This window comes from Myotis yumanensis, unplaced genomic scaffold (genome assembly GCF_028538775.1).
Source record: "Myotis yumanensis isolate MYYU_CA2020_CCGP unplaced genomic scaffold, mMyoYum1.0.hap1 SCAF_6, whole genome shotgun sequence".
Lineage (NCBI taxonomy): Eukaryota > Metazoa > Chordata > Mammalia > Chiroptera > Vespertilionidae > Myotis > Myotis yumanensis.
The window spans coordinates 93,382,962-93,405,409 of record NW_027223757.1 but is presented as its reverse complement, the minus strand read 5'-3'; the positions used below and the strand labels follow the sequence as shown (position 1 = coordinate 93,405,409).

Genomic DNA, 22,448 nt, shown 5'->3' with positions numbered 1-22,448 from the left:
TGCCTTTTAAAACTTTTGAATTAAATTATTACATAAAATATTTGAATGTTCCTCAAGTTAAAACTATTAAGTAAGATGTATATTCAGAAAAGTACAGATTCCTTCAACCTATTCTGTCATTTTGCCCTGCAGACAACCACTTAAAAAAATCCATTCCTTGTTTCTATAGATAGATGACTGGTAGGTAGAAAATAACTAGGCAGATGAAATGAACAGGTTTATCTATATGTCCTTTCTCTCATCTATCTTATTAAATAAAATGCTGCATAAAACTCTGCTGCTCCGTGCTCACACGCATTGGGAAGCCACCCCACAGGAGTCTCTCACGTTCCCTCCAGGGCAGAGGATTGCACGTTGGTGGCACATCAGGGAGCCACACGCTTCCCTGGGTGCCCAGCAGGGGCCCTGGGTGATGCTCAGATAAGGTCCACACAGGGTTTCCCGTGACAGACAGTGAGTTTGCCACACAAGCTGGAGGCCTCAGAAGCGCACCTTTCCCACTAGAGTGGCAGCTCTGTCCTGATGGCCTCCGGGTCCTGCTCATGGGGAAGGTGCATCTCAAGGCAGAGTCAGCACAGCAGGCATTTATCTGAGGCACAGAAAGACTGCAGTGTGGAAGCCACCATTAGTCAAATATAGGGGACTTCAAGAGGCACCGGGTTTAGGTACCTTCTTTTAAAAAATTAGAGCCAAAGAGTGAAACGAACATGATTATAGAAACAGTGAAGACATATCCTTACAAGTGGCCTGCTTTTCTTTTCGTTATAAAAAAGAAATATTTTTTATTGATTTCAGAGAGGAAGGGAGTGGGACAGAGAGATAAACAGTGTCCCAAAATTCAGGCAAAAAGTACCCTGGCTTAAAATTCAAAATCTTGCTCTCTGCTTCCTGCTGCTGTGTCGGCAAGGTGGGGGAGCCGAGCTAGCTTGAATAAAGACTCTTACGCTTTTGCATCGGACATGGCTGGCTCCCTGATGTGGTTTCTTGGGGATCCTGAAATCTGGGCATAACATTTGGGGGCTCGTCCGGGATTCCCAAGACCATCCAGGGACCCCCAGTTCGAAGAGTCTGACTGGCCGCAGTAAGTGTCTGTGTGTTGTGTATTCTGTTCTGTGTGATATATGCTATCTCTAAGGGACTCATCCTGTATCTGGAGGAATGGCTTCTAGATGGTACTCACCATCAAAACTCGGACTGGCTAAAGGTTCGAATCTGGCCTATCTTTTAAAAAAGGTAGAAGAGAAGCATTCCTAGGCAGTTTTCTACTGCCTCTGTTCAGGGACTTGTTCTGTATCTGTTCTGTGTGAGCTCACTTCTGGAATCTGTGCCTGAGGGGTCCAGGCGGAAGCGCCGTGTACGACCACAGGCGGGGGAGAATTAGAAGACATTCTGCTCCCCACGAGGAATGTGTATTCTCCTCTCGGATTTGAGGGATGTGTATTCCCCTCATGAGAGATGTGTATTCCTCTCGCGGATTTGAGACGAGGCGGGTCGCTCCCGCCGGTTTGGCGTAAGGCCATCGTCTAGTTGCTTCCATGGAGTTGGAAGGCTGTTCTTTAGGGCCCTGTTTGTCTGTGTCTGTGTTTTTGTTTTCTGTGGACTTACTGGACGGATGTTATGGGACGGACTCAGACTGCTCCTTTGGGTATTGTGATTGATCATTTCAAGGAGATTGGGGGAGGCTGTAGAGCTCCCTCAGGAGTTGGGAAGTTGTTATATTTAAACTCTGAGTGAATGTCTGGTGAAAGTGTGTGAGTGTGGAGGGAGGGGGCCTGCCCTCTCCCCTCCTTTGTGTGGCTCCACGACTTCGGTCAGGTGGGCATCTGAGTGAGGATCTGTGAAAACAGGTCACCCCCTCCCCAAGTAAATGCGTCTGGGATTTCTGTGCACGTGTAGAGAGAAAAGCTGGCTTAAAACTAATGCGCGCACTGTCCGATTTTGGATAGAGTTTTGAGCTAGAGTCTCTTTGCAGATGTGCAGGATGGAGCCCTAGACTGATCATTTACCCAAAGAAAAAATAACGGATGCTAGCTAGATTCTAGACTGATTGAGAAATGCTGAATATTTTGACTTGCCAGCTAAAAGTTTAAGGTTCGGATTGAATTGGGGAAAATTGTGTTATTGTGGTAACTAAATGCCTTTGCTTATTGGTACAGCCACCATTTTGGGCTGCATGACTTGGCAGCTGCCATGTTGACCGCATGGTTTGCCGCTCCCCTGGGGGGTGCCATCTTGAAACAGCAAAGGCCCCTCCCTCTGATTTAGTCAGGGGTGGAGCTTTAAGGCGGAGTTTTATGGGGCAGAAGTAAGCTTGCCTCGAGGATTTATTTTTAAGCTAATCTCTTAAATCTAGAAAACCCTGCTTTCCTTAAACTAAGGACAATCAAAGGTTATGTCAAAGTCTTTAAAAGGGACTGATAGCAGTAATCCAATTTCTAAAAGTCAGATAGAGACTGTGGTTTCATGCTGATATTCAAGGGCATATTTTTCCTTTGCCTGGGAGGGACAGTGCAGCTGTCCCAGGGTCGGGAGGGCTCCAGCTAACTTGCAACTCAGTGTTTGGGAGACCCAGGATATGCCTAAGTTTAACATAAGTTACCCAAGGACTCTAGATAATGTGTTTACCCACAGCTGTGGTTTGGATTGCATGCTGTCTCTGCTTCTGTAAATTGATCTGTCCTTATTGCTTAAATATGTATCCTTGTTGTTAAATTTGAATGTATTGTTAATCTGAGGAATGTTAATTATTTACATGTCACCTAAAAATTAAGGCTAAAAGTTTTAACTAACTGAAAAGTATGGCTTTGGTGTGATGGTGTGCTAGGGTGAGGGACTGCGCCATGGAAGGGTTACAGAATGTTACAGAATGTGCTGGGAGGGGGGACTGACGTATGGAGAAGGATTGTGTTGCCAGGATATGAGGATTATGTATGTGCTGGGAGGAGGGACTGATGAATGGAGGGGAGTTGCAGGGTTAGGAACCATGGAAGAAAAATTGCTAGATTGTCTTAGACCAGCCAGGTGTGACTCTGTTTACCCCCCCTTTGTGCTTATGAACTTTCTGTGAGCTTCTAAGGTAACACTGTTTTGTTATAAAAATCATAATGCACACTTGCTCTTTGCCACATGCCGCGAGGCTTCCCAGAGGGGGAAGGTACGGGCTGTGGTCAGCTGGCCAGCTTAATAAACGGCTTTCAAATTTAAATTCTGAGTCGGTGGTCTATCTCGTTGAGCCAACCCATAACATTTGGAGGCCCGCAGCGAGATACCCGGCAGGGAGGAGAGGGACCCCTTATTTAGGGCTGGAGGCTCTCCCCCGGCAGGTGTGAGAGGGACCCCCTATTTAAGGCAGGAGGCTCTCCCCCAGCAGGGGTGAGAGGGACCCCTTGTTTAGGGCAGGAGGCTCTCCCCCGGAAGGGAGGAGAGGGACCCCCTATTCAAGGCAGGAGGCTCTCCCCCAGTTGTCGCCGGGCACTCAGCGAGATACCCCACACCTGTGGAGAACGATTACCAAGGAGGCCTCCAGTCCACCCAAAACTTTCAATTCGGAAACTGAGCCACCTGGACTCTCGAGAGAGGTAAGGGACCGGTCGTTAAACAGGAATTGGGACGTCCCACGGAAGGACCTATACGGAGGGCTGGACGCAGCGGTACTCCTGGTCCTGACCCGCGGCCACGACGGTGGCCGGGGTCCCTGGTTCGTGCGGCTGTAGGCTGCACTGGGTTTGTCTGTCTGGTATTTGTTTGTCTTGGTATTTGTTGTCAAGAAGTTGTCTGCTTCTGTGCACACCCTGCTGCAATGTTTTTTGAAAATTTTCAGGACTCCAAGGAGCAAGCTGCAGGTTCCGGGCAACCTTAGGTTGCATTTGGCTGATTTATTTTGTCTTTGTTATTTGTTGTCTTTGTCTTTGTCAAATGGGATAGGGTCAGTCATCTTTGTCGACCCCCTATCAGTCAGGCCCACTCCGGGTGAGTGGAAGGGGAGCTTGATCACCTCCCTGGAAGCTATAGAGCTCCCTCAGGAATCAGGAAATTGTTAGGAATTGGGTAGATTGTTTAAACTCTGAGTGAATGTCTGGTGAAAGTGTGTGAGTGTGGAGGGAGGGGGCCTGCCCTCTCCTCTCCTTTATGTGGCTCCACGACTTCGGTTACGGAGTCCGAGTGGGCCCCAACCTGCGGTTCCGCGATTCGTCATATGGCATAACGGTGACTCACCCCCATGTGGAGGTGACCAGGCCCGGGGTTTATACGGGTGCACCTTAGCTACGACGAATCTAAGCTCCCAAGGGACGCGGCCAGGCGGGCACCTGCGTGAGGATCTGTGAAAACAGGTCACCCCTTCCCTTGTCTGTCTCTCGCCACCGATCATCATGGGGTCGGGACAAAGTTTGTGTGGGACTGGCCAAATTACTACAGAGAAGGGAGACTGGATACAGCTCCAGCCTGGGCTGGTCTATTAAGAAAGTGTAAATCATTACTGGTCTGTGTGAAGTAAGAGCTACTTTGATTTATTCTGCTTTCTGTTGATACGCTTGGCTGAACGTTTGGGCTGGCCCCTTGGCAGTCTGCAAAGTCTCTCGGCAGCTGCGAGAATTATTTTTCTCAGAGTCTTTTGTTCACTGTTAAGGAGAATCAGCCCACTTAGTTAATAAAGATTTCTGTCTATCAGCTGCTCTTACCTAGGTTGTAATTTACTGTATTAAACTGAAGTTCTAGGGTAAATTTAAAGGTTATAATATTAATGCTTTTGATTTACAGCGATTCTGTGAATGGGAGTGGCCCACTTTCCAGGAAGGGTGGCCGGATGCAGGGTCTTTTGATCTGACCACTGCCTACCGGGTCCATTACGTCATAACGGCCGCCCGGGGCATCCTAATCAAATTCCTTATATTCAAGTTTAGGTTGACATATTGTCCAAGAAACCCCGGTAAATGAGGGCTTGCCTCCCGAGGAAAAATTGGGACAGAGACAGACAATTCTTTTGGCCGGGCCCCAGAAGGGAAAAGCTCCCCCGGTCCTTCAGGGAGAGAGGGGGAGAACCTCCAGGACCTTGCGACATCTGCCAGTCCTGCAGTTCCTACGGTAGGCCGGCCCTCTAGATCTGGGGCTAGACAGGCAGCCCTCTGGGGAAGCAAGGCAGACCAAGGCGCTATTCCCAGCTCCAGACCAGATTGGGGAGTGAATGAACAAAGAAGGGAGGCTGGATGCCTAAGCTGCCTGCAGTGGCCCTAAAAAAAGAAAAAAAAGAAGCAGCAGCAGCAGTAGCAGCGAGAAAGTACTTGGGCCTTTGGCTTGCAGGCTACAGCAGTTAAGCCGTAAGCCAGTGACTGGTACTAGCCTTCCTACAGCCCCAGGAATAGAGCAGCAAGCCTGAGATCTATGAAAGCTGCAGATAGAGTTAGTAAAAGCTCCCTGCTTGCAAATGTACTGAAAGGGTTTAGTACCTGTTGCTGCTGGAAGAGGAGGGGCTGATATCCCCTTCCAGTACATTCCCTTCAAAGAGGCCTGGTCACTGTTCTGCCATAAAGGGGACTGGTGGGAAGACAAGGAAAGCAGGGCCCTGTAACTAATAAACAGAGAAGGGCACTCTCCCTAGACCTGGGAGCCATCGGGACTTTGAAATTCTCCAAGAGAGGAGAAGTCTGACTCAGAGACTGGCCGAAAAATCGTTGGGTTAGGAGGACCGGAGGCTGCATATTGAACTTATAGACTGCAATTTGCTAGGCAGAGGTCCAAGCCCAGTTGTATAGGGATTAAGCTACCTATGCACAGCAAAACAACTTTCTCCTGTGCCAGAATACATTTTAAGGAAATTGGACAAGCTGTATTTGTGGCTAGAAAGAACTGGCCTATGTGTAAACTGTCCTGGAAAAAGGCTATGTGGAATGAACCCAAAAAGTAAAAGGTGTCTAGCTGCCGAGAGGGCAGTTGCCCAGGTGGGCAAAGAAGAATACCCATTAAATTTTGGTCTCTATTGAGAGACAGTTGACAGTTAGCAACCTGTATACTGTCTTACAGGCCTGTGTGACCATGCCCATGTCAGGGGTGGCACAAAACCTCAACTGTAGGAAATTGGGGAAGGCCTGTCTAGAACAGAGGGGTTAATAAAGTGGTGAATACTAGCCCTCTGTTACAGGAATTACAGACCCTGTGAGGTCCTATGACATATAAGACCCTGTAGGGAAATAAAGCTCCTTTAGTCCATTCTGAAAGAACAAATAAAAGACAGATTAAAGGCTCTGTTTCCCTCCAGGCAACCCAACTGGAACCCCAATAGTGAGAGGGGAAAGGAGGCTCTCGATCGGTATCGCCAGACTCTATTAGGGGGCATCCGAGCTGCTGCTTGGAGACCCACAAACCTCTCTAAGGTGACAGAGACAGTCCAGGGGCCTAACCCTGATGCCCTGGAAAGTCGGAGGGCTGTCAATGTTGCATTTGTTTCCCAGTCGGCCCCAAATATTAGGAAAAAATGACAAAAGTTAAAAGGCTTTGAGGGGAAATCAATCTCTAAGTTGGTTGAGGTGGCCCAGAAGGTTTTTGACAATCAGGAGGACCCAACAGCAGGTTTAAACACCCGGATGGCCAAGGTCCTCCTGTCCCTGAGCGAGGAGGAAGGCCCAAGGGGCCAGAGAGACAACAAGGGCAAAGAAAAGCCTCGCGGAAGAAGAGGAGTCCAACCCAGGCTTGGGAAAAATCAATGTGCATTTTGCAGAAAGGAAGGACATTGGAAAAGGGAGTGCCCTGAACGTGTGGGGGAACCGACTCCCTCCCATGCTGGTGGAGGAGGTGGATTGGGGTTGTTGGGGCTCAGCTGGCCCCCAGGAGCCCAGAATGACCCTGACAGTGGGGGGCCAAAAGGTGGACTTCCTTGTGGAACTCATAGCACTCACTCAGGCCCTCTGGTAGGGAAAGGGAAAAAGAGTAAACATTCCAGCTTCCTGAAAACAGCTGCCTTGAGCCCTGCCACACTCCTCCCTGACGAGAAGGCAGAGGCCCCTTTGCCTGACTGCAAGGAGACACTGACTACCCTCACTTCCCTCTGTGAGGACCTTGTGGACCAGCCCTGCAGAATCCGGATGAGACCCTCTACACGGACGACGGGAGCAGCTTCGTAGAGGAAGGTACCCGGTAGCGGGGGGCACATGAGGAGGATCCAGGGGAGATCTAAGAAGCCCTGGTAAGCGCCCCGGCACTGGCCCTGCCAGACCTACCCAGGGACTACAGGGATATATCTCCTCACACTGCCCTTACAGGAGGACACGGGAGCCACCTTAAAGAAGTCTCCTGACCTCAGGAGGAAAGGAAAAAGCTCCTGAGATACTTAACCACCTGGCAGCCATATAGGGGCCAAGGAAGTGACTAAAAGACCAGTAGGGCCCCTAGAAGTTCTCGTAGCCCTGCCAGCACGAAGGCTCCCAGAGAAGCCTACTCATCTGCCAGAGGAGCAGAGGCTAGGTGAGAAACTAAGGGCCCGGGAAGGAGAGGCTGAATGGCTAATTCTGCCAAATGGGAGGCCTATAATGCCAGAAGCCCTGGGGCAGACCATCACTTCCCAGACCCACCAGAGCACCCACCTCAGGGGAATGAAGCTATCAGAACTACTGGGAAGAGAATTTTACATCCCAGGGCTCCAGAAAATATCTCAAGAGTTGGCTAGAAGGTGCCAAGTGTGTGCCCGAATGAATCAAGGGCCCCCTGTTGTGGCCGCGCAGGGACAGCGATTCTGAGGTCAGAACCCCGGAGAACACTGGGAAGTGGACTTCACCGAGATACCAGGAGGACAAGGAGGGTGTAAATACTTGCTGGTTTTCATTGATACCTTCTCTGGCTGGCCTGAGGCATACCCAACCAAGGCAGAGACAGCACAGGTAATAATTAGAAAACTCCTCACTGAAATTGTCCCCTGGTTTAGCCTGCCACTATACATGGGGTCCGACGATGGCCTGGCGTTTATCGCCAATGTTACAATCCATAGTTAAGTCCCTAAGAGTTAAATTGCATACAGGTAGAGAGAATAAATTAGATCTTAAAGAAAACATTAACTAAGTTAAAATTAGAGACTGGCGAAAACTGGGTAAGTCTCCTTCCTTTTGCCCTCCTCAGAGCTAGGTGCACCCCGTATATAAAAGGACTCACCCCTTTTGAAATTATGTTTGGTAGGCCGCCACCTCTTCTTCCCCGCCTAAGGGAGGAAGAAATTGCCCAGCCGTCTACCCAAAGTTTGCTTAAGTCCTTACAGGCTTTGCAGAGCAGCGCCACGTCAGCATGATGGGTGGTGAGAGCCATTCGGGAGGAGGACGTGCTGAGATCCAGTCCAACACAGCCTGCCTTCTCTCTGGGTGACCTCGTCTGGGTGAAACGGCACGACCCTGGCAGCCTGGAACCTAGATGGGCTGGACCCTACCAGGTGGTGCTGAGCACTCCAACCACCATCAAAGTCGCAGGAAAGAGGCACTAGAAATTGTAACCCCGTCCTCCTCATGCCTCTCACCTGGTGAACTGACCAATGGGAAGGAGAAAGACATAGAAACTAAGACTCTATGTCAGTGGCCGAGACCCTGGCCAATTCTTCACCATCAAATGCCAGACTCTTCCCCGGCGGCTTGACCCCTACATTGCCAAATGCCTCCTCAATTTCATAACGTAGAGGAGGGCGCTGAATCAAAGATTTGATTCGGGCATAAGACCAGTAGGGAATGTGCTAGGGTGAGGGACTGCGCCATGGAAGGGTTACAGAATGTTACAGAATGTGCTGGGAGGGGGGACTGACGTATGGAGAAGGATTGTGTTGCCAGGATATGAGGATTATGTATGTGCTGGGAGGAGGGACTGATGAATGGAGGGGAGTTGCAGGGTTAGGAACCATGGAAGAAAAATTGCTAGATTGTCTTAGACCAGCCAGGTGTGACTCTGTTTACCCCCCCTTTGTGCTTATGAACTTTCTGTGAGCTTCTAAGGTAACACTGTTTTGTTATAAAAATCATAATGCACACTTGCTCTTTGCCACATGCCGCGAGGCTTCCCAGAGGGGGAAGGTACGGGCTGTGGTCAGCTGGCCAGCTTAATAAACGGCTTTCAAATTTAAATTCTGAGTCGGTGGTCTATCTCGTTGAGCCAACCCATAACAATGGGAGGAAAGAAATTTTGAATGGATGGTAGGCCAGTAAGCTGGAACTGGTCACTGGTGGTGGATTGTGAGAAGGGCTGGACACTGCCTAACTTCTCCTTCCTTGGTACCCCTGAAACATCAGAGGGTACTTTTGGCCTTGGTTTTCTTGGTTTCTGGTTTTGGATTTGTTTGTTTATTTGTGATGAAAACCGTTTCTATCTGAATGAGACATAGGTCAAGAATCCTGTCCTGGAATGTGGGAAAGGGAAGACCCCCACATCTGTTCCTGTCAGGCCCCCATCAGGGGACTTGGGCGATGTTCCTGTTATCAGCTCAAGAGCCCAAGACTGTAAAAATACTTGTTCACTGAAAAGGTGTAAGTGTAAATGTTTATTTGATGTTTGTAAGCATCTCTGTTTGTTTGCTGGGAACTTTGATTTGCTATGTGATATTCTGTGCTGGGTTGGGATTTTGGAATTCTGGGGTAAATTTAAAAGGTATCTGTGGCTTTTCTAGTCTGATTGGGACATTTAAGGATGGGGCTCACAGTTCCTCAGGACAGAGATTTGATGGGCCCTTCCCCCTGCCTGTGAAAGGAAGGCAACGGGCTCTAGAATCTGTACGAGACCAGCCCAACCCCAACTACTCCTCATCAGCACAGACCAGGAGATTGGGTCTACAGCAGAAGGCACCGCCAGAAGACCCTCGAGCCACGTTGGAAGGGTCCCTACACTGTGGTGTTGACGACCGTCACCGCTCTCAAGGTAGACGGCATCGCGACCTGGGTCCATCTGTGATCCGGGAAGACTTCGTCACCAAATGGAGCGTCGATCGAGATCAACTCAACCCGCTCAAGCTCAAGCTACAGCATGCTCGACCTGCATGATGCTGGTAACATTGCTCGCGATCACTCCTGCTACTGGGAGCCCCCACAATACTGTGTAATAGACTGAGATGATGTCTGCATCTTCATGGACATGGCTCCAAAGAGACAAGGATAATTCATAGGAAGGTCAAGAATAGACTTTAGTAGGATTTGGCTGCCTGAAGCGGCCATGATGCCAATATTATGTTTCATTGTATTGATATGTTATATTGACCTTTGATTCTCTTGCAGGTTTGAATGTATATTGGCTGTCCTGGAAGGGGACTGTGTGGGGTGAACCCCAAGAGTAGAGGGTGTCTGGCTGCCAAGAGGGCAGGTGCCCAACTGGGCAGGGAAGGGTGCCCATCAGGTTTTGGTCTCTGTTGAGAGACAGTTGATAGTTGGCAGCCTGTGTACTGCTTGCAGGCCTTTGTGACGATGCCCATGTCAGGGGTAGTAAGCTGGGAAAGACCTGTTTGGAATAGAAGGTCTAAGGCATGGTTATGCATAGAAAGAAAGTTTAATGCCAACAATTGAAAGGAATTGGCAAGGAAAGTCAGAAAATCTTAGAGTAGATCAGTATGTCTTTCTTCTTATGTAATTCCTCGGAAATTTGGCAATGCTAACATCAGGACATTTCTTTGCATAGATTCAATAAGACCGGTTCCTAATAGTGGTTTTATTAACGGAAAACTTTGACTGGAGTATCATGTTTTAAAGAGCCCTGTCTGAGCTCTAAAGACTTGAAGTCAGTAAGAATGCCATGAAGAAAGCCTGGTATCCTGCTTGGAAGCCCTGAAGATGGCTGGCGCTGGAGTGTCAGGCTGATGCCCTACCATCACTGGCGGTTGGTAAGAGTAGACGGGGAGCAGTAAAGATGCTTCTGCATCCCTGTGGAACCCCCACACACTCTGGGCCGCAACAAGTAGGAGGGCTACTGAGATGGGCCTTAAAGCCTGGAGCATGGGCTCAGGTGGAGTTGCTACAGGTGAAAGATTCACCTAACTCAGCAGATACTGCAGGCGGGCCTGATGGCAGCTGGGTGGCGTGGCTTCCTGGCCCTACGGGGCATATTAAGATTCAACCATGAGATTCCAGCAAAGGTAATCAGTTACCATTCTTGTTGTGTTTATGCAAACATAATCTTAATTTGGCTTGTTGATAGCCATGGAGGAATTTTAAGAAGAAAAATCCTATTTCAATAGAAGTTGTTAAAGCTAAAATGGTTTCTTTCCCTTCTACCAGACCATTTGTTAAGATATGCCCAGTACGGGCCTCTAGCAATGGTGGAATAGAAATGCAGTCCGTCTCATGATTGAGCGGGAAGTTCCAAGACAAAGGGGGGAATGAAAGGGCGAGGGCTAGGCCCTCCACCTTGCCCCAGGGTAAGGACTAGGCCCTCCACCTTGACCCAGGGTAAGGGCTACGCCCTCCACCTTGCCCCAGGGTAAGGGCTCCATCTTACCTTGGCCACGTGTTTGGCAAGGAGCTTCTTCCCGGAAGTCTAAGCCTCTGTTAGCCACACCCAGGAACAAGACAAAGACTTGTGCCTGGCCAATCAGCAGAGCACAGTCCTTTCTCCTCCCCTTACTCCAACTCCCCCTATATAACCAGTCTCCACACAGAGTTATCTCTCTCTGCTTCCTGCTGCTGTGTCGGCAAGGTGGGGGAGCCGAGCTAGCTCGAATAAAGACTCTTATGCTTTTGCATCGGAAAAAAAAAAAAAAAAATTCAAAATCTTGAGTGAATTTTGGGACACACTTTATAAACATCAATGATCGAGAGAATCATTGATCAGCTGCCATCTGCACACCCTCCACTGGGGATTGAGCCAGAAACCCAGGCATGCGCCCTGACCCGGAATTGAATGCTGACCTCCTGGTTCATAGGTTGACACTCGACCACTGACCACACCAGCGGGGCCAGCCTGCATTACTTATACTTGCTGTCCCCTCTGTATCCCAGGGGAAAGGAACCTGTGTGCTTGTCTTTGAGAAACACCGACTTAGGAGACCACCGTGTTCAAGTCCATGGCAGGCTCTCTCCTGGCTCAGGAACCAGGTGAGAAAGGAAACACAGGAGGGAAAACTCATGAAAAAGCAGGACGGAAACAAGGAAAGCTTTTCTTCCTACTTCCTGCCCTTGAAGCCTGTGAGGCAGATGATTTCACTCCATATCTAATTGAGGAAAATTTTTACAAAAAAATGTGGACAGATGTGAGCTAAGGTGCTCAGCAGACAGCGAGGGTTAAACACACAGGGACAGGGAGGGATGGAGCTAAGGTTCTGCAGTCAACACTGGGGCCTCCAGTACTAGGGCGGCAGGAACCAGCAGGGAGGAGCTGCTGGGGGGTCAGGAGCCAGGACCCAGCCAGAGCCCCAGGAGGCTCTCCTTGTGGAGTGAGAGCCCAGCAGGAAACCTCTTCAGGCTGCCAAGGCGCCAGAGAGAAGGTTCTCTCCTGCCCGTGTCCCCATGGCCACCTCAGCTCAGGAGTCCTGCAGACAGAGGACAGTGCTGTTCTCAAGCCCAGTCAGCAGGGGCGCTGCCCTCTCAGGCCTCCTGCTGTGGCTCCCAAGTGAGAAGAAAAGCTCTGAGGCCACAGGAGCCACAGCTGCTTTAGAGCTGCCTCTCACCAGGCAGGAGGAGACCCTGCAGTGTAAGCGGCCACCAGAGCCACACCCAGGCTCCCCGCTATTTGTCCCCTGGCTCGTCCCCTGCACCTTCTGTTCTAGGGAAACCGAATGCGTCCCTAAGAGAGGATTAAAGAGTGTTACCTGTGGGCTGAAGTCCAGAGTGTCCTGGGAAGAGAAGGAAGATGCCAGTTAAAGATATGAAGGTAAGTGTGTCCCCAAACACAGGGTCTCCGCCCAGGCCACCTGAGCTTCTCTAGCAGCACCCCCACCCGCTGACACCAGAACAGGGACGAGAGCAGAAACTGAGAGCAGTGGCCCCGAAGCTGTCACCGTCCAGTGTCATTAGTGACCGCAGGGCCTGCTCCTCCATGTGCCCCAGGATCTGCACCCAAATCCCGTGCGTGTTAACCCCTCTCTAACCCCACAGCCATGACTCCTCATGTCTCCACCCTGAGAACTGGGAGCTGGTTATATCTGCATTTCCAGGGAACGTGAGACCGACAGGGAAAGGGAGGCTTCTAAGGCGTTGCCATACCCAGAGCTCACCCAGCAAAGCCCCAGTTCTCCCCACCGTCTCGGGGCCTCGGCTGCCAGCAGCTCCTTACCTTTCTGAGCCCTGAAGTAGATGAGCAGCCCCGCCCCGAGGAAGAGCAGCCCCAGCACGAAGCCCCCGGCTCCACTCAGCACCTTGCTCTGTGCGGATCCAGACTGGGCCCCTGAGAGAAGAAGCTGCTTTCAGTGGGTTTTAGCCAAACCAACTTCTGTACTGGAGACCCTGAGATTGAGAGCTTGAGGGGTGGGAAAGGGGGTTGGGGAGGGGTGTTGCCCTAGAAGAAGCAGAACAATAGCCATCTGCGGGAAATGACGGAGGTCACACTGAGCAGGTACAAGGCCCAGGCACTGGCCTCAGGTCCCCTCACACCCGACCCAAGGCCACTGCTTTGGCCTCTGAGGCTGCGGAGCCCAGGGCTGGTGACCTCCAGGACTTGGCCCGGGTGACAGAGCCGCATAGAGCAGAGCAGACGGGGCTCTCCCGTGGCAGGAAGGTCCCCAGGCTGTGGAGGACGCTCCTCTTCCCAGATCACAGTGGGCAGCTCAGCACAGGCAGCAGCACCCGCCCAGCCCACAGGGGATGGTGCCCAGGGCCAAGGGGCACCATGACGGGGAGAGTGTGGGGAATTCAAAGCAGGGCAGGCATGGCGGCCTCCCAGGGCTGTGGGTGTCCACAGAAGTAATCACAGGGCTACCCTGTGTCCTGTGCTGAAGGAGAGACAGAGCAAAGGAAAACGGGGTGTGGGGAGAGGGGACCCTGACCCTCAGGGACAAGCAAAGGCTCCTGTCGGGGGGGCGGGGGAGGCATGTGAGGTCAGAGGGCGTCTCACTCCATTCCACGGTGACAGGGCTGGTGCTGCTGGGGTGCCGCACTTGGCAGGTGTAGACCTCCCCGCTCCGGGGAACTGTCTCCAGCATCACCAGGACCTGGAAGGTCCAGTCCCCGTTCCGGATCAGGCCCGTGGACATCACCCCGGCCTCCTCTTCCTGGCCGTTGCGCAGCCAGCGGACCTCAATGTTGCCCGGATAGAAGCCGTTCATGGAGCAGACCAGGAGGCTGTGGTGCTGCAGGTGCTGGGTCTTTGCAGGATACACGGTCACTGTGGGCTTAGCTAGGACAGAGAAGGCGGAGGGAGACGTGAGCAAGACAGGCAGGCCCTTTCGTGGCTCACTTTTGGCCTCGTGTCCTGTCCCAGGCTCCAGGCCCTGGCAGGTCCCCCTCAATTACCCTGTGGCCCAGCAGTAGGTAGTGACATTGGCCTTGAATCTCTGCCTACAGCTCAGGCCACTGGATTTGAGAGACATGGAGGAAATTTGGGGGATTATTCATGTCTTGAAACAGTTACTCATTGTTGAATTGAAGAGTTTACAAATCTTTGCGAGGCACAGAGTGTGTGAGTTCCAGTGTGATTTCTGGGGCTGGGCTGCCTGGGTCACATCCAGGCTGTGCCTCTTACTGGCTGATCCTGGGAGATCCTCTCTGCTCAGCTCCTCACCTGCAAAGGGGGTGATAATACTAACTCACCGCTTAAGGACATATGAGGACCAATGGGCCTAAAATATGTACAACAGCAGCTGGAATGTAGCCGTCACTGTATGTCAGCTGTTTATCACATATGGAGAGAGAACATAAGGAAAGCAGAGGGAGAAGCTGGGGAACAGCTTGGGGAGATGGGACTCAGGGTGTGAAGTGCTGGGAATGTGATCACACCTGAGAACACAGAGATGGTTCCCCTGGAAGCAGGAAAGGCTGGGGATTCCCTAGCTCTGGGGGCTGAGTCCTGAGGGAGAGGGAGGAGCAGGACAGCATCATTATAACACTTACAGTGACACTCACTGAGCAACCCGCTCCTTCTCAAAAGAAGCCGAATTTTTATTGGGATTCCTATCGTTTTATAATTGTCTCTCTTTTCAAGTTGACATTTGAGCTCAAGGCAGGGCGTGGGACTCATTCATATGTTTGCTTCCAGCCTAAGACCAGGCCCATTAATACAGATTTTGATGAGGAAGAGGAGGAGGAGGAGGAGGAGGAGGAGGAGATAAAGTAGGGGAGGAAAAGGAGGTGGCAGAAGAGGAGGAGGAACTTGGGGGAAACATTTTCTACCAAAAAGGGTAGATTTAAGATTGATGGTAAATCATTGCTTGCAATTTCTGAGTGCATTTCATTATGCTTTTTAAAAATATATTTTATTGATTTTTTACAGAGAGGAAGGGAGAGGAATAGAGAGTTAGAAACATCAATGAGAGAGAAACATCGATCAGCTGCCTCTTGCACACCCGCTCCTGGGGTTGTGCCACAACCAAGGTACATGCCCTTTACCGAAATCGAACCTGGGACCTTTCAGTCCTTAGTCCGTTTGCCTATGCTCTATCCACTGAGCCAAACTGGTTAGGGCTGCACTTCATTATCTTAAAGATGTTGAAATTCTTAACATCCTATCTAATAATAGACAAAGATGGTAATTGACCCTACCTTCTCTACACCTCCCATTGGCTAATCTGCAAGATATGCAAATTAGCCACCAACAAAGATGGAGGCTAATTTGCATACTACAGGCAGGGCGGGACAGCCCTAGCCGCCATCTGGGCCCTGTGTGAAGCCCTGGGCAGAGGGATTTAGGCGGCACAATTGCGATGCCTAACCTCCGCCCCCAGCCAGGACCCCCATGTGCCACCTAAGCTTCGCCCCCAGCTGGACCCTGTGTGCCTTCTCATACCAGCACTGCCTAAGCCCCGCCCCCATCCAGGACACCCTGGCGATTAGAGAGCAGGAAAGTGCCACCCACAGGAAGCATCCAGCAGAGCGTGACCCCAGGTGCCCTGGTGATCCAGCAGGCAGCACCCCATGTTGGCCACAGCTCAAGGGAGAGTACAACACACAGTGGAGGCCAGGATCCTGAGAGATCAACAGAGAGGGGCGCCTGCTCCAAGCTTCCACCGTGTGGTTTGGAGCAGGCCCCCAGCAGAAAGACACACACACACACACAGCCTACTCTGAGCCTCCAATATTGCTGGGGGCAGACCCCCAGAGGGGTCACACACACACACACACACACACACACACACACGATGCCTGTTCCGAGCCTCTGCTGCCAGACTGTGGCCATCAGTAGGACATCCACTGAGGGCTCCCAGACTGAGGGGCAGGCTGGGCTGAGGGAACCCCACCCCCCAGTGCATGAATTTCGTGCTCCGGGCCTCTAGAGGAAAGTAATAAAACCGAATGAAAACACAAACCAGGAGCTGGAGAAAATGCTGAATTCATGGCAGCAAAGTGTCCGTCCTGCTGCCTAGAGAACCCGGAAAATCACTGAGAAAAAGGCCCGGACCCCAGGGATGACAGACAATAGGCCATTCCTAGAGCAGGAATAGTCATTAGCCAACACGTACGTGGAAAATGTTCAAGAACCTTAGAAATCAAAGAAGGATAAATTTAAAGTAAAAAACAAATTTTCAAGTGAGTATTTGGCAATATTGAAAAAGATTTAACAAAACAGAATGCAAAATAAATTGTCAGAACTCTAAACAATTAACATGTAATTACTTAAATACTGTTAGGACTGTCTAGATGTAACATCAGCGTGTTAATTAACAAAATTACAATTAGACCCTGGCTCACCATCACCCCCTCTGTAAACACAGGGCACTGAGGGGGGAACAAGACACTGAGACCTGAAAGGAGCTCAGAGAGGCCAGAGGAGCCTCGGAGGCCCCACCCCTCACACCCAGCCTGACCCTCCGCCCAGGGACAGGCTTGTGCCCCCAGCACCCCTATTCCAGGGCTCAGGGTCAGGGGGGGTTTGGCCAAGACAGACCGACTCCCTCCTCCCACCTCTCCCCTCCCCCTCAGCTGCACCCCAAACCCTCCCCCGACTGGACAGGACTGCGCACCCCCAGAATCGCCCTACACAAGACAGAACGTCAGGGTCCCACACCTGCCCTCAGGCCCCTCAGGGGTGATCCTCACAGCCCTGTGTGTGCAGCCCCCCCCCACTCCACCCCTCCCACCCCCCGCCCCCTCCCCCACCCCTGCGCTCACTTTGCCGAGGCACCAGGAATCCTTCAGACACCCTGTAGGCCTCTCTGCATCTGTCCACCCCGGCCCGCATCTGCTCCATGAAGTCCTTCCTGCTGTTCAAGTGCTGTGCGATGGGCCGCCCCAGCTCGGTCACCGTGCGGAACTCCCCCACGTCGCTGTCGAAGCGCACGTACTCCTGCCCGTTGTAGAAGTATCTCTGCAGGTACCGCACCTGCTCTGTCCCCTTGGAGAAATGACACTCGGCCTTAAGCTGCTCCAGGAAATGCGCTGCGGGGACAGGAAGGACCCGTCATGCTGGTGAGAGAAGATGGCGATGCCGCCCAGTTCGGGGCGCCAGGCGGTGGGGACACAGGACCTGCCACCCCCACTGCCAGCGCCCGGGGCCCCTCCTCTGGGGCTGGGAGGCCGCAGGGCAGGGAGACCCCTGGGACCCTCAGCCTCTGGGGACCCACTGGGCTGCCCCGCGGGCTCCGGGCTCCAGGCTGGGCCAGGACTTGTGCCATCACCGCCTCCTCCTAGACGCCACCCCCCCCCCCCCCCACCCCAAGCCTCTCCTTCCCCACACCCGCCTCCTCCTGTCACCCCCTGGGCAGGGGACCTCGTGCCAGGCCCCAGCTGCCCGGGACCCAGGCAGGAAACCGGGCATCGCCTTCCTCTCTGCAGCTTAGAATTCACCAAAGTGCCCATCACACCCAACCACAGGCGCATCCACACAGGAGGGAGATGGCAGGACAGGGGCCTGGAGCAGGGACCACAGGGTCCAAGTTACTGAAATTACTTGTGGGGTCACCATGATGCATTCCTCATAAAGGAGAGACGTGGAAGGTCAGGAGAGATATGATGACCAGAACTCATGACGTTTTGACAAACATCGCAGAAGGTAAAAATAAAAAGGAAGGTTTTAAACTTCAAGTGATTGAATGGATTCAACAAGAAAGTGGTGACTTTGTGTAACTGTCTGGTTTTTTGTTGTTGTTGTTTTTTCTTAAACCGTGAAGAGCTGCATTGGAAGGTGCGTGTGTATAAAGTGTGAGTCTAGAATTTTCAGAAACAGCCCGTGTCCAGCAGTGTTTTCACCCTCACACTATTGAGGTTTGGACCAGATGATTCTGTGAGGTTGGGGTGGGTGTTGAGTACACAGTGGGCTGCACATGGCATCCCCACCAGTTGTCAGAGAAACCCCCGTGTGACAGCCAGACATGGTTCCAGAAATTGCCAGAAGTTCCTGGGTTGGGAAGCGTTCACCTGGGGTGGTGAATCATCTGAAAAATCTGGGGTGAAAAATCCACTGTTGATGATGCAGCAGCTGGGAATCGCAATAAAAATTTAGCCAATATTGTGTCTGTGGAAAGGCTTGGTCTGTATGGAATTTATATTCTTTAGGAATCTGGTCCCAGTGCAGACTATTTTTCCAGCAAAATAAACTTGTTCAGGACCAAGATCTACCTGTTTCTTTGCCTTGTTAACCAATCACCGAGTCATCATTTGTCCTCCACATCGTCTTCTTTCATAATCTGCCGGCCACTGGCCCACTGCTTGTCCACAGGAGCAGCTACAGCCACGGCCATTTGGTTCCCATTCAAAGTCCCAACTAATTCACTTTCTAACTGCCTCCTGCTCCCAGTAATACCAGGAGGCATCAGGTTACCAGCCTTGGCCGGATGTGGACTCTCATTTCTACAGGCAGGTTCCTCAGAAGGGGAGCAGCTGAGATGACCCCCTCACAGAGACAGATTACAAACAGGAGCAGGTCCCAGCTTTAGATGGAGACCTTCACGGAGAAGTGATGGCAGAGGGGAGGGCACTCTGGTCAGACTCAGTCTATGTAACTTTTCACAAATTCCCCAGCACCTTCCTGACACCTGAGAAGCTGAAAACAAACATGTGTGAGTTGCTGTTCACTGTAGCCTGTGTGCTCAGCACTATCAGGCCATGCTCATGGGCCCACCTGAAAGGCCGCCAGATAAAGCAAAAAAATTAATAATTCCAGCACATGTGGATTTCAGATAAATAATTGTTGTTTCTCTGAAACTCAGCTTAAGTCGGGCATCCTCTCTTTCCTTTGACAACACAAGCCCACCCGCTGATGGAATCTGAGGCTGAGGCGTGTACTTAAACTTCCTTGTGTTCCTCACGTGCTCACAGCATAGTGTGAGCCCATATGGAACTTTTGAAGTTGTAAATGCAAAATGAATGTAAATTCCTCCTAAATATTGGAACCGGCAGCCCTTGCATCTATCTGCCCCCAACCCTGAGACACACGCTGGCCCATGGGAACATCAGAAATCTCAGCAGCAAGTCAGCCCCAACCAAGCCCCTGTTCACAGTGGGGGTGAAAGCCCAAGCTCTAGAATGAGGAATCTAAATTAGAACATGAGCTCTCCCACTGGGTCAGATTGTAACACCCATGGGCCTTTTTTAAAAAATCTCTAAAATAGATTTAATGATACTGTATTTCTCATAGGCTATTGTTAAGTGTGGAATTAAATACTGATTCTTTCTGGTGCTGATCATATAAGCACTCAGTAAGTACATTGGTATTTTAATTCTTATAACCCCTAGGAATGCAAGCTCATAAGATCTTTCTACTCCTTAACTTCCTAGAGCAAATAATATCTTCAGCACCATTTGGCAATTGTCTTTAATTAACTTTATCACTAAATATCATTTTGATCACAAGGACAGAAACATTGGTCTCTGTATATAAGGGGATATACATGCACCTAATATGAAAGGACTATGCTGACATAGAAGAGAGGGACTTTCTTAATACTGAGATCCAGACTATGTCACCTGGTTCTACAACTAACTATGTGACTCTGGGTAAGTTACTGAAACTCTCTGAATTAGATTTCATGGATTATTGACTTTTAGCCCCATGGGCTGTAAGCAACCTTCACACTCTCTCTCTGCTCCCGCTCAATGTATATAATTTGAACCCATGAAATTGCTAACATTTGACTATTTTTAACTAAAAACACAGAATTTCATATAATTTATCTCTACTAGTTGAGTCCCTACCTTTGAGCTCAGGCCGGAGAAGAGAAGATGTAGGAGAAACTGATACACCGTGCTGGAGAACAGAGAGGACAGGGTGCAGAGAGCAGTACAGAAAGGTTCAACATAGATCCGTAATGAGCGCTAACCTGGCCAGGCATTCAGAAGATGCCTTAAGACTCAGCGGTTCTCAACCTGTGGGTCGTGACCCCTTTGGCGGTCAAACGACCCTTTCACAGGGGTCACCTAAGACTATCCTGCATATCAGATATTTACATTACGATTCATAACAGTAGCAAAATTAGAGTTATGAAGTAGCAACGAAAATAATTTTATGGTTGGGAGTCACCACAACATGAGGAACTGTCTTAAAGGGCCAGAAGGTTGAGAACCACTGCCTTAAGTTCTTTAAGGCATCAAAGACCACCCCATAGATGCCCCTCTCGGTAGGGTCCTTCCAAGTACTAAGAATCTCTGCTTCAGCTCCCGGGGGGCTTTCCACAGGAGGAAGAGAGAGCACTAACCCCACTTCTGTCAGAGAACCTCCATTTCAGGGGCACAGGCCTTAAAAACATTGGGGTTTAGGGAGAAAGGAAAGGAGATGGTGGTGAGGCCCCTGGATACATCTCACATAGTAGGGAGAGGCGCCAGCATCACAGATTCTGCTGAGGCCATAACACAGGGTCCTCAAAGACAGACCCTCTAATTCCTTTGACTCCCCATAAAATGCCAGAGAAAGGTTCCTTTCGGGGATAACTCAATACAATAAATGGAGCATTGGGTGGGAATCAGTCTGAGATAATTATTTCTCAATCCTCTCAAGACACCCATGGAAGGGGACACAGGCTGGGGAGAGTTATTGGAGGCGAGGTGAGAAGAAATGGCTGAGATACATGGAACCCCTTGCACATCTCATAGTGGCGAGCACCAGCCCCTTTTGTGGTGGAAAGAATCAGGAGCCATATGGTAAAGGCAGGTGGCCACTGAGGAAAATGCCACCATTTTCTTATGGACATGGCCTGGACACGGTGACAAAGCTAATTCCCTTTCTTCCTCCCCCCACAACAGCTCACCCCCAAGGTGCACTTACGTGGAGTGTCCCTGGCCTGAGCCAGGGGAGTGCTCAGTGCCATCAGCATCACCTTCAGAGGGGCCATCCAGGAGCCTCCGGGGAGCCGCAGACACACCATGCTGGAGCTCAGAGAGGACAGGGGCAGGGAGCAGGGGGGTCTCACTCAGTGTGGACTGTGACCCTTCTCCACCCACATCCCAAATAACACCAACTGAGGAACTCATTTCTTTGTTCCTGGATTGGGTCATCTCAGTACTGAGAACCAATCAGCATCAGAGATGATAACATCATCAGTTGCTGGTCAGAGATTCAGTATGAAGGTCCTCTTTTAAAAGTTAGAATTTCCTGCATTAATAAACTATTTTAACTTAATGCTTTAAAGGTTGGTCTGATGTTCTTGGATTGGTAGAATCAACATCATTAAAATGTCCATACTACCCAAAGCAATCTATAAATTCAACGCACTTCCCATTAAAATACCAATGGCCTTCTTCAAAGATCTAGAACGAACTCTCCAAAAATTCATCTGGAATAAAAAAAGACCCCGAATAGCTGCAACGATCCTGAGAAAGAACAAAGTAGGTGGGATCTCAATGCCAGATATCAAGCTGTATTACAAAGCCACTGTTCTCAAAACTGCCTGGTACTGGCACAAGAACAGACATATAGATCAGTGGAATAGAATAGAGAGTCCAGAAATTAGCCCGAGCCAATATGCTCAATTAATTTTTGACAAAGGAGGCATGAACATACAATGGAGCCAAGATAGTCTCTTCAATAAATGGTGTTGGGAAAATTGGACAGATATATGCAAGAAAATGAAACTAGACCACCAACTTACACCATACACAAGAATAAACTCAAAATGGATAAAGGACTTAAATGTACGACAGGAAACCATAAAAATTCTAGAAGAATACAAAGGCAACAAAATCTCAGACATATGCCAAAACAATTTCTTCACTGATACAGCTCCTAGGGCAGTTGAAACTAAAGAGAAACTGAACAAATGGGACTACATCAAAATAAAAAGCTTCTGCACAGCAAAAGAAACCATCAACAAAACAACAAGAAAACCCACCTCGTGGGAAAACATATTTGCCAACGTCATATCTGATAAGGGCTTAATCTCCAAAATTTATAGGGAACTCATACAACTTAACAAAAAGAAGATAAACAGT

The 22,448-nt window shown here is 50.2% G+C and overlaps 1 protein-coding gene across 2 annotated transcripts; it reads right to left on the bottom strand.

Moving 5' to 3' along the window:
* Positions 1 to 252: 252 nt before the first annotated feature.
* LOC139012605 (DLA class II histocompatibility antigen, DR-1 beta chain-like) lies at positions 253 to 21,449 on the bottom strand. Of its 2 annotated transcripts, none has more exons than XM_070418756.1 (6): positions 21,286 to 21,449; positions 17,199 to 17,465; positions 13,990 to 14,271; positions 13,213 to 13,323; positions 12,749 to 12,772; positions 253 to 589 (listed from the first exon to the last, which is right to left on the bottom strand). In XM_070418756.1, the coding sequence occupies exons 1-6, from the start codon at positions 21,383 to 21,385 to the stop codon at positions 570 to 572; spliced, it is 804 nt and encodes a 267-aa protein (XP_070274857.1). In that variant the 5' UTR covers positions 21,386 to 21,449; the 3' UTR covers positions 253 to 569. The 2 variants fall into 2 exon arrangements, with proteins under 2 accessions (XP_070274857.1, XP_070274858.1); XM_070418757.1 differs by lacking the exon at positions 253 to 589 and adding an exon at positions 10,237 to 12,469.
* Positions 21,450 to 22,448: the final 999 nt, after the last annotated feature.

Excerpts from the sequence above, each read along its gene's own strand:
- LOC139012605 (XM_070418756.1), bottom strand. The coding sequence starts at position 21,385 with ATGGTGTGTCTGCGGCTCCCCGGAGGCTCCTGGATGGCCCCTCTGAAG. Across the intron at positions 17,466-21,285 it reads TCAGGCCAGGGACACTCCAC|CGCATTTCCTGGAGCAGCTT; the intron begins GTAAGTGCACCT and ends CTGTCCCCGCAG. Across the intron at positions 13,324-13,989 it reads CCCTGTCACCGTGGAATGGA|GGGCCCAGTCTGGATCCGCA; the intron begins GTGAGACGCCCT and ends TTCTTCTCTCAG.